The sequence below is a fragment of the Talpa europaea genome (assembly GCF_964194135.1).
Source record: "Talpa europaea genome assembly, chromosome: 4".
NCBI classification, from domain to species: domain Eukaryota; kingdom Metazoa; phylum Chordata; class Mammalia; order Eulipotyphla; family Talpidae; genus Talpa; species Talpa europaea.
Genome location: NC_140070.1, coordinates 74,984,993 through 74,996,747, shown reverse-complemented (window position 1 = coordinate 74,996,747; position 11,755 = coordinate 74,984,993). Strand labels below are relative to the sequence as shown.

The following is an 11,755-nucleotide window of genomic DNA, read 5'->3' as shown; positions in this document are numbered from 1 at the left end:
TCTGCTCAGCTCCTGAGGAGATGGATATCATTCTGCAAGAAACAGGAGAGATGGAATATACCAACATGTTTTCACAAAGCAAACAAGTGTTTACAATGCAATGCAGATCGTCCTTGAATGTGCAATGCACGTTACATTTTGCCAGCTTCATGGATTTGGGATATTTTGGGCAGACTGTGATTTTACATTATTCTCTGAATATTAAAAAAAATCACACAGTGCAAGCTAAGTAGGATAGATCATTGTTTACCACTCCCTTTTTTCAGAGGTATTTTTATCATGTCTTAGCAGCAGATATTTATACATACAATCCCTTCTCCAAGACATTAGATAGAGCTTTAAGAACAAGTGGGTTTTTTTTTTCTTCCCTTAACAACCACCTCTGAAATGAGGTGTGTTTGCAGTGCCAAAATTAAATATTCAGGTTTGTCAAGTACTATAATCTCTGGTACAGAATGGGTAGGTGGGAAAATGCTGAAATCTCAGCTTTTTTCTGTTATCATGTTATGAAAAATGTTGACAAACATTTGGAAGAAGTGAGAGTTGGCAGGAGCAGGTTAGGAACTGGATGCTGTGGAGAAACCAGAGAAAATTGTCAGCTTATCTCTCCTGACATTTTGCTTATGTATAGAGGAAGACTTTGCATCTCTCCTAATTTTTTTTTTTTTAACATTCTGCAACATTCAGATGGAAAGCCTGATGAGAACATACCTGCTTTTTAAAATGTATGGGGGGGGGGATTTTTTTTTTTTTTCTGAATAAAATGACAGGATTGGCTCCAGGTTTCTATTCCCAGTAAAAGCCTTCAGGTTTGCCTGTGACAGGACTCTCCATAGAGGTTATTTTTACCTGGCATGGCTGTGCTGTTGCTGATGCTGCTGCTCTGGATGGCAGAAATAACTTCTCCTGCGGGTGTCTCGGGCAGAATGAAAGCTGGGTCAAGGTGGAGAGGTGAAAAGAATCGTGAGTAACCAGGATTTTCTACTCTTTGAGTATTTCTTTCTTTCTTTCTTTCTTTATGTTTAGGAATGTGTCGGCTCTGCTGAGGTTTCCAGTTCACAGCATTTCCAAGAGGTTGTTTTAAGACTTAAAAATAATTTTGTGCATTAAATATGCATGCAGAATAGATGGGCTCCACCTTCTGTAAGATCCACACATCTGCAATATTGTTCTGGGTTTCATTGCAAGACTTTTGCTTGGCTTTACCAATTAACTCTTATAATTCCTGAGACTTGTAAAGATGTTGAGCAGAGAGATCCAAAGACCATGTATGTAATTTAAAATTACCTTTTCTTCTATATAAAGTAAAAATATATTTCTGAAATTTACTGATATTTAAATAACAACTATGCAGTTCATTTTTTTCTGTAAACATTTTGTTCTCATGGTAACAAAAAAAGAAAATTAGAAATAAGAGATAGCATAGGAACTCTGATTTGAATAACTTTAGAGTTGATGCTTCGTAGTTAGTAATTGCTAGTTGAAAAATATATTACACATTGCTATTCACTCACGATGGAAAATGGAAGACCTCCATAATTTCATTACTGTATGTGTTTTGTATTTAAGAACTATAAAATTTATCTGCTATGTTCTTTTGAGAACTGAACCTATTTATGGTATCTTTACAGGATAGGGACATGAATTTGTTTCCCTTTGAACTAATTGCTTAGATTCAACCATTATCTTTCTTCCTTTTTCCCATCCCACAGGTAGAAGGATCCCACTTTTACCTGTATGTGTAGAAAGCTTAGGTGTAAATATATTCCTCTTCTCCAACTTTAATAGTAGAAATATTTTACCTCTCTATAGTCTCTTCAAAAAGATACAGAATAGACCCAAGAATCTGTCTGCAGATGTGGAATGCTTTGCTTTTACATGTCACTAAATACTCAATGGAGAGATGGCTATAGACTTACTTTACTGGAACTTCCTCCAGAGGACTCAAAGTAACCATAAAGTTAATTGCTAAGCTTATGACTTTTGTTTTAATTGTGCCTTTGGCCCATTCATGTTTCATTTATTCTAACTTGAGTGGGAGTTTTAAAGCTCCAATGGATAAATCAATGGGGACTGAAAGCTATACAAGCTAGAAAATTTCTTGCTCTTCTTGCAATCAAATTCCTCAATACTGAATTATTATTAAAGATCACATTTTTCCTTTCCTTTCTGTTTCCTTTAATCTCTCCTTCTCATCTCTTTTCATTATTCAGAAAAGGCATGCCTATTGATGTGATATTCACACAATCCAGAAATAGTAAGTGGTTGGTCTTATTGACCATTTGCTTCTGGATATGCAGTTTCTTTGATGATTTCATCACGGTCCAAAGATGGAATAACAGAGTCTAAATTTTGGATCTCTGTTGGGGAATTCTAAAGGAGTAATCCATTCCTCCCCAGAATCCAAGATTCATCAGTTTCTCTCTAGACTTTAGATTTTAATCACTTTACTTCAAAATACTTGTTAGAATATTTGCTTGTCTACACTTATTAAAGACATACTTTACAATATTTTATATCAATTATAGCTAAACCAATAGTAATCCCATAATAACAAAGATTAATGTGGCTGCTTCCATTTAAAGACAAGGGAACTAATATCTCAAAAAGTAACATGCTCAAAACATTTACCCAGTTAATTTACAGATACAGATCTATAATCAAAGTGTTTAGACTTTTCATTCAATGTTCTTTCCATTACACACAACTCTTTCAGATGGCAGTCTCACTGTGGGAGAACTACAGCCCTCTTCCTCAGTCAGTTGTGATTGATTTTTACAAGAGTCTCCAAATAAGACTCCAAATAAGACATTGGCACTCCCAATGACGAGTGCCATCTGGGTACTCCCAACAATGCCCTTCTGATTGGACTAAATAAATCTTTGGAGTACCAGTGGAAGATTACACATAGCAAGTTTGAGAATTTGCTAACAAAAAACGTGCATTATGAAGGAAATGATGCTTGAGAAAAAAATGGAGTTTGAGGTGGAATAGTAAAAAAAGGGTTTTGGAAAACCAATTGTCCTTAATGTAGAAGTATAGTTTTCTGTTGTTGTTCTAACTTTAAAGGTTTGAACGAAGTGTAAGTTCCTATATTATACCCAATATAATGGTTTCCAGTACCACAACACAACAGGATAAGGGCCAAAACAAAATCTTAGACTCTTATGATTTGATGATTTGATGATTTGATCATCAACATATATTATGTTTTAACCTTATGCTTTTCAAATAAACCCCAGGGAAACACAAATTTGAGTAATCTTTAGTGTATGAAGAATTTGGGTAAGAAGAACTGAGGCAACGATTGAAAATTTCTCCAACTATAAGGATTTTTATTGGGATACAGATCAATTGATTTCTGGCAAGTTTATTGTTACTGAAATTTTATTTTAATGTAATAGTTGTTGGGAGGCTTGCAAAATATAGTTAAAGGAATAATCAATTCTCTAATGAATTTGGGGTTGACTAATAGATTTAAAATGATAATAATGTGAGTTGAGGTAAGAAATCGCACTAAGAATTTCTAATGTTGAAAAAATGTCACATCTTTTGCTGTGGATCTAAATGTCTAAAGAAATTTATATACTTTGTTGCCTATATCAAAGATTTATAAATATTTTCTTTTTAACCATATGCTTTCCTTAGGTTTTCAATAGCACAAAATATTTCAGATATTATTAAAGACATCCCTCTACTTCAAAATGGATTGCATTTCTGTTCTTTGAGAAACTCTAGCAAACAAAATTTTACCTTTGCTTCCATTTTTTCTGTAACTAAAACTTATCAATTGACTTTAGTATTTATCCAATTATTTCTACTATTTATAATTTGTCTTTTTCTTGAAATTATGATATCAAAGGAGATTCATTGTACTATTTTCAGAATCTAATAGAATTCCTGACACAATAGAGTAACTGAATGAGTAATTTCTTTAATAAATTCTTTAAATATACCAATCAAATTGTGAATATAAATTATATACATTGGTATGTGTAAAATTATATAGTGCTATTTGATGGTGAAAGTGTTTATGTGCAAAATTATCCATCAACTCTTATGTAAAACATATAAATGTAAAATAAGCAGTATTAAGTAAACACAGTAGACTCTGTAAAACATGGTCATTTTTTAAAAAGCAAGGATTTATTGAATATGTAACAATCATGAGTTAGTAATTGGGTTAATTAGCATCAACTAATTAACTTTGTTAAAGGAGAGAATGAATGAGGAAATAAATGATTTATTAAACAACAACAATTATATTCAAACATTAGTTTTAAAAAGCAATGCATAGAAAAATCTTAAAGTACAGCATTTTGTGAAAAAGATAGGCTATACGTCTTTTATATATATATATATATAAAACTCTTAACTCATAAAGGCCTTCTTAGGTTAAAAATAACTGTACACCATATAACTCTCAATCATTTAATCTTGCCCTTTTTTTGTTTTTGTTTTGTTTTATTTATTTATTTATTTAATAAATTTTATTTTTATATTCCCCATACAATTGCAACCCCCCCATTCTGACCCCAATCCCTCCCCTCCCACCCCCCACCTCCCAAAAAGTGTCTTTGTTTCATAGTTTTTTATTGATTTTGATTTTCACTTTCTTATAGTTATTCATTTTCCTGGTCCCTTATTTAAGTTTTCTAGATTCCTGCTATGAGTGAGACCATCTGGTATTTTTCTTTTTCTTTTTGGCTTATTTCGCTGAGCATGATCCCTTCTAGCGCCACAGCTCTCCACAGTGGTTGGACCATAATCTTGCCTTTTGTAGCATCATATTTATCTAGCTTTGCGCCAGATATTTATATGTTTATTTCCATATCAATAGATGAGGAACCCCAAGAAAGCAAGAGATGTTTCTTTTGTTGGTTCTTTTCTCAGCTTTAGTGAAGAAACTGGGTAGTTCATTTATTCAGTGAATAATTATTGATTGAATAATGTATGAAGAGAAATGTAATTAAAAGGAAATTTTCCAAATTAGGATTATTTATTAGGTATTAAAATTATATATCATGACTACATTTTTAAAGTACTTTTTGACACATCTCGCAAATTTTTTTGCAATAAGCATCTTAGTTTGAAAGAAAAATAAAAGAAAGCAGCCATACATTCTAAGGGAAAGACTGCATCATAGAAAATAGCTTAAATTGGTAGTCCTCCCAGATTGCATCTTGGTTCCAGATCAATGCAATAAAGTGAAATCCACTATGAAGTGAGTCACTGATCCTCTTGGTTCCCCAGTGTATATGAAATTTATGTTTGCACAGTTCTGTGGCCTGGTAAGGATACAATAACACTGCCTCTGAAATACAATGTACATACCTTAATTAAAAAACGTTTTGCTAAAAAATGCTGAATATAATCTAAGCCTTCAGGAAGCCATAATATTTTTGCTGGCAGAGTTTCTAGCCTTGATGTTGATGGCTGCTGAATAATCAGGGTGATGGATGCTGAAGGTCCGGGTGGCTGTGTAAGTTTCTTAAAATAAGAATGAAGTTTACCACGTGGCTTGACTCTTCCTTGCACCAGTGATTTCTCTGTATCATGCAATACTGTTTGGGAGCATTTTAACCCACATTGGAACAACTTGTAAAATTGGAGTCAGTGCTCTCAAAGACTTTTGCTGCTTTATTTTTAAAATTTTTTAGTATATTTATTTATGTGTACAAGAACTGGGGATTCACCAGAGAGAGAGATTGGGGAACAGAACAGCAAGATTGACTGAAATACACTGCTGAGGGGAGCAGTGGATGAGTCAGGCGAGGTCTGCTGTGCCATGTGGGTATCTCCCTGGCCAGGGATCGAACTCATGCTGCAGTGGCTGCAGATAGCTTCATAGGTTGTGTCTTAACCCCTTACACCACCAGGAAGGCCCAACTTTTGCTGCTTTATTAACTAAGTTTATCATAATGTTCTAGATCATGTGTTGTCCTTTCGACAGTGTTCTCAGTTACAATTTTCCGGTAGATTCCATCTCACCTACTTCCTTTACTCATCCATGAATCCCTCAAAATCATCCACAAGGATCAGAATCGACTTCTCCAAACTTCTATTAATGTTGATATTTTGACCTCCTCCCATGTATCATGAATGTTCTAAATGGCATCTAGAATAGTAAATGCTCTCCAGATGGTTTTCAATTTCCCTTGCTCAGATCCATAAAAGGAATCACTACCTATGGCATCTATAGCCTTTTGAAATATATTTCTTCAATAATAAGACCTGGAAAGAGAAATTGCTCATTGATCCATGGATTGCAGAAAGGATGTTGTGCAATCAGGTATAAAAGTAGCATTCATCTCCCAGGACATGTCCTTGAGAGCCTGTGGGTGATCAGGTGCACTGTCAAAAAGCAATTGTATTCTGAAAGGACTATTTTAATTTGAGCAGTAGTTCTCAAGAATGGCTTAAAATATTCACTACAAACTACTAAAATGATCCCTAAAAGTAAGTGTATACTTTGTCACAAATCTAGAAGCTATTTTTTTTTATTTTCACATACAACTAATCATGCGTGTTAGTGTTTTATGTGTAGTTTAAATTTGATTCTGTCCAAATGAATATTTGTATTTGTAATTTTCATTATGTTCAGATGAATATGTATAGTTCAGCACTAAAAAATATATGCATTTCCAAAGTAGCATTGTTGCCAAACAATATTCACCACAAAGGTGAATATATTTGTTTTTCTGTTTCCAGTGATACTTTCTAATACAGTATTTGACTACATTGAGATAGTACTTTTATCTGTAACTTTTTTTAGTTTTAAAAGATTTATTTATTTATTTGTTTTTTTTTAAGATTTATTATTATTTTTTAAATTTATTTATTTATACAAGCACTGGGTACGGTCAGAAGTGCAGGAGGGTGAGAGAATTCACCAGAGCCAGAGCCAGGAGCAGAGCAGGCAGAAGGACCGAAGTACACTGCTGAGGGGAGCAGCGGGCAGCAGGAGAGGTCTGCGCGAGACCCTTCTCTGGTGGCCAGGGAGCAGCAGGGGATCAAACAGGCACTGCAGAGGCTGCGCGCAGCTTGGCAACCCAGCGCTCAACTGCTGCACCACCAGGGAGGACCCTGTTTGTTTATTTATACATTTATACACCCTACACTGGGGTGTAGGCCAGAGGTGTGGAGGGTTAGAGGATTCACCAGATACAGAGTGGGGAGCAGAACAGGCAGATCTACTGAAATACACTGCTCAGGGAAGCAGCAGGCAAGACAGAAGAGGTCTGTTGTACCATGTGGGTTTGCCCCCTGACTGGGGTTCAAACTCAGGCCATAGCAGTGATAGCACTGAGACTTAAACACAAGGCCACTAGGGAGGCCCCTCTCTGTAACTTCTTTAAATATACATGATCTCATTTTATTTGATATATCTTCCCAACATGAGACTATTCAGCAACCGCAGTTCAAAGGAATTACATGAGCGATATCAGACCTGTTAAGTAAGTGAGCAAAATTAAACTGGAGCCCTATTCTGTATTCTTTTGTGGTATTGAAATAAAGCAGGAGGAAGCCCAGAAAACTTAAAAGTGGAACTAAATTCTCTCACTTTTTTTGTATATTTAAGTTGGAAGAAAAATGTAAAATGTAAAGGATATCAGTTAAAAAAAAAAAAAAACACAAGGGCCTCCTTGGTGACACAGCAGGTTGAGTGCAGCGCTGTGAAACTGTCCGCAGCCTCTGCAGCGTGTGTTCAATTCCCGGCTGGCCAGGGAGAAACCCACATGGCGCAGCAGACCTCTCCTGTCTCGCCCACTGCTCCCCTCAGCAGTGTATCTCTGTCCATCTGCCTGTTCTGCTCCCCACTCTGTCTCTGGTGAATCTTCTCACCCTCCCATGCCTCTGGCCTGTACCCCAGTTCTTGTGTAAAAATAAATAAATCTTAAAAAAAAAACACAAAAACTCATTTGAGATGAATATTTTGACTATATCTCCCAACAATAAAATAATAAACTTACCTTTGGCAAAAAAATAAAATAGTCTATAAATCATGTTGCAAACAAATGTGCTATTTGTTAATAATAAACAGATTTATTTGTTAACAATAAATCCAGGATTTATTGTTCCATTTATAAAACACAGGAAGAGTGAATCTGACATAATTCTTAAGAATCCTATGATTTTCAGAACCATCAAAAAGTATTGGTTTCAGCTTAAATTCACCAACTCCATTAGCCTCTAACAAGGTCAGTCTGGACTTTGAAGCTTTGAAGTCAGGCATTGCCCTCTCTTCTCTAACTATTAAAGTCTAGCTGACATCTTCTTCCATTATAAGGCTTCATTTGCTGACAGTGGGTATTTTTTGTTTATTGAATCTACCTTCATCAGTGGTTTCTATACCAGCGCTTGTGGCTTCACTTTACAACTCGATGCTATGAGGATGCCTTCTTGCCTTAGAACCTCATGAACACTGCTAGCTGCAATTTTTTTTCTCCTACAGCTTCTTCACCTCTCTCAGCCGACACAGAATTGAAGAGAATTAGGGCATTGGTCCAGATTAGTTTGGGTTTAAGGAAATGTGGTGATTCCTTTGCTTTTCTATCCAGGCCACTCAAACTTTCTCCATATTGGCAATAAGGCTGTTTCACTTTTCCTATCTTCCAGGTGTTCGGTGGAGTAGCATTTTTAATTTTCTTCTAGAATTTTCCCTTTGTATTCACAACTTGGTTAACTGGAAGGGCCTACCATTCCCCTCTCTCAGTTTTAGAAATGCCTTCCTCACTAAAATGAATCATTCCTAGCTTTGGATTTGAAGCAAGAGATGTGCAACCTCTTTTTTTCCCTTGAACATTTAGAGGCCATTGTCAGGTCATTAATTAGCCTCATTTCAATGTTCTTGCATGTCAGAAAACAGGGAAAGGGAGACAGAGAAGCAGTATGGTTTGTGGGTCCCCAAAGCAATAACATCAAAGATCACCAATTGCCATATCTTGGGGACCAAGACACTAGAGGGCCTTTGGTGTTTCATGCAAAAAAAAAAAAAACAAACCATTCATAAAGCACCAAAATAAAACCAACAACAGTTTATTAGGAAGCAACAGAACAGAACATTGCAAAAGTCAGTGAACAGTGCCCCCCCAAAATGGGAGAGCAGTGAAGCAGTCAGGTTTTTACGCTGTTGTTTTGTCTTTCTTGGTGGGGAGGGGGTCCCTCTTAATGATGCATACTTACTCCCACTTCTCCCAATTCTCAGACTAATTGCAAGTCCTCCTCCTTCCCTCTTTTTAGGTTGGGGTAAGAGTTAAAAGACTCTTCCCAGGCCTCCCAGACCTGCCAGACTTTATCTGGTCCTTGAAATAAAGCAATAGGCCCAGCTGGACTGTGTGATTGTAGAATTGCAACTGTGCTTCTCTGGGGGAGTGTGCAAGAGCCCTTTTCTATCCCTGACATTACCAAAATGTGACAGTTACGAAGTAAGCTCATGCTGTTGGAGAAATGACCCTGATAGACTTCTTGGACACAGGTTGCCACAAACTTCAGTTTGTAAAATGACAGTATCTGCAGAGTGAAATAAAGCCATGTGTGATACAACAAGGTATGGCTATAAATATTTCATCTTTCAGCTTACTTTAGCAAATATTTTAATAATCCATTTCTAGTTCTCACACACACACACAATCCACAACAATATGGCAAGTTAATAAAATAGACTTAGAACATTGGTAATAGATGTATAATACTTTCTTTATGTATTAATAGTTAATCACATATATATATCTTAATTGTTTAAATCATATATATACTTTGCAGTTTTTCATTTTGGTTTCTAAAACAGCTTATCTTTATTTATCTTCCTCTATATTTGAAGTTAATAATTTAACACAAAGTAAAACATTATAACAAATATATTTTACATAATAATTTTCAAAATATTTATAAATGAGGAGTTAGTAGTTCTTTTATCTTTCCTGAATAACCACATATAAACCAAAACAACTCTAGTAGGGGATTATAGTAGGGGAAAAGTATGAAACTATTTAAATAACATCCACTGGGGCCTCCATGATGGCCTACGGGTTAAGTCTCAGTAATATCACCACTATGGTCTGAGTTCCATCCCTGGCAGGGGAGGTGACCCACATATGGTACAGCGACCACTCCTGTCTCATGTGCTGCTCCCCTCAACAGTGTATTTCAGTCAAGCTTCCTGTTCTGTTCCACACTGTCTCTGGTGAATCCTCTCACCCCTCATACCTCTGGTCTGTACTCCAGTTCTTGTATACATAAATAAAAAAAATAGCATCTATTAAATAATAATCTAAGCAGGGAAGAGCACTGAAAGAAAATCCCTGTCAACATGCAAGGAAATTTTCAATAATGTCTTGGAGAATATTTTACTAAGAAGGTCTATCCGTTCTTTAAATACACTTAAGTAGAACTTAAGTAGAACTTAACTTATCATAAATTTCTTTAATTTATTCTTCCCCCCCAAATAATGTAGGTAGAACTTCATTATATGATAGGAAAATAGTGCCTAGAATATTTTCAAAAAGACCCCAAACTATAAAATGTGTGTATGCTCTTTGATTATTGCCATCACTGAATGACTCTGTGAGGAATATAAGCATATACATAATCGTTTCTATAATTTTAGATTTCAAAAATGTTGGCTATTGCATGTTTGTACATACCTATCAAATTTCCAAATCTAATTTTACTAAACTATAGTAAAAGAGGAAAAAAAATGTTACATAGAAAAAAAAAATCCAGATCACATAATTAAATCTCCAATGTTTACATTAATCAGAAAATTCCCAGAACCCTTAAAGAAATGCTCCAAATATGATCTTTATTCTTGCCCTTAACCTTATAAACCTTACACATGTATTTCCAGGAAAACTTGCTATGTCTAAAACACCTTATGCTTAAATCATTCCACCCAAATGGAATGCTCTGCCGCTGGTACACACACACACACACACACACACGCACACGCACACACACACACACTTTCCTGTAAGATAGCCAATAGCCAAATTCTGTTCTCTGAAAAAAAAAAAAAATCTCTCCACGAATACAAATATGCTGTGATGACTTCTTAATTTTCTATTTTTTTAACCTGCCATCTCAGCATGCTAAAGAGACCGCTCTATGCTTAGTTTTTAACATTTGCTCCTTTTCTGTCATCTGCCAAAGGTTAAGTGTTTCTTATAGAAAAAAATTTGAAATATTAGAATTATTCACAGCAGAGTTCTTCAGATAAGTCCTGAAATCATTTAAAATAATTTTCAAAATGCTTAAAAAAAACTCCCATTTTGCATTTCATCTTTCCACTTTATTAATATCATGTACAACACAATGTCCCAAGAACTGAATACTGCAAAAAACAGTTTTTAACTTTTATTTTGGTGTACTACATTAAAAAGCTGAATACTCTTTAAGTAAGCTTATAATTGTTTTATTAAGGTTTCACATTTAGTTTTTTCTCCTCTTTCCCAGCTACTCACATTTGTGAATTTTTGAGGGAAAAAAAAAGAAATACCATGTTCAATACCTTGAAGTAGCTTATAGGTTTAACCACAATATAAAGTTACAAAAGATACTTTTATATTTCATATTCCATTTTTATATCCAGTGAGAAAATATTCCTGCATCATTGATCAGATAATGAGATTAATACCAAAAATCAGTATATTTATGGTGCATGTGGTTAGTTATCTCCAGGCAAATATTAGTGGTCAATATTCACTAAGACACATCCAAAAACTAACAGTACAAATGTAGAAGGGTGGGGAACATG

General features: G+C 35.1%; 1 protein-coding gene across 1 annotated transcript in view; it reads left to right on the top strand.

Moving 5' to 3' along the window:
- Positions 1–854: 854 nt before the first annotated feature.
- ROBO1 (roundabout guidance receptor 1) overlaps positions 855–11,755 on the top strand; it is a gene marked incomplete at both ends in the record, with an annotated part of 751,012 nt that continues 740,111 nt past the window's right edge. Inside the window, one exon of the mRNA XM_084232634.1 lies at positions 855–963. Coding sequence (XP_084088760.1) covers positions 855–963 — 109 coding nt within the window. The remainder of the gene's footprint in view (positions 964–11,755) is intronic.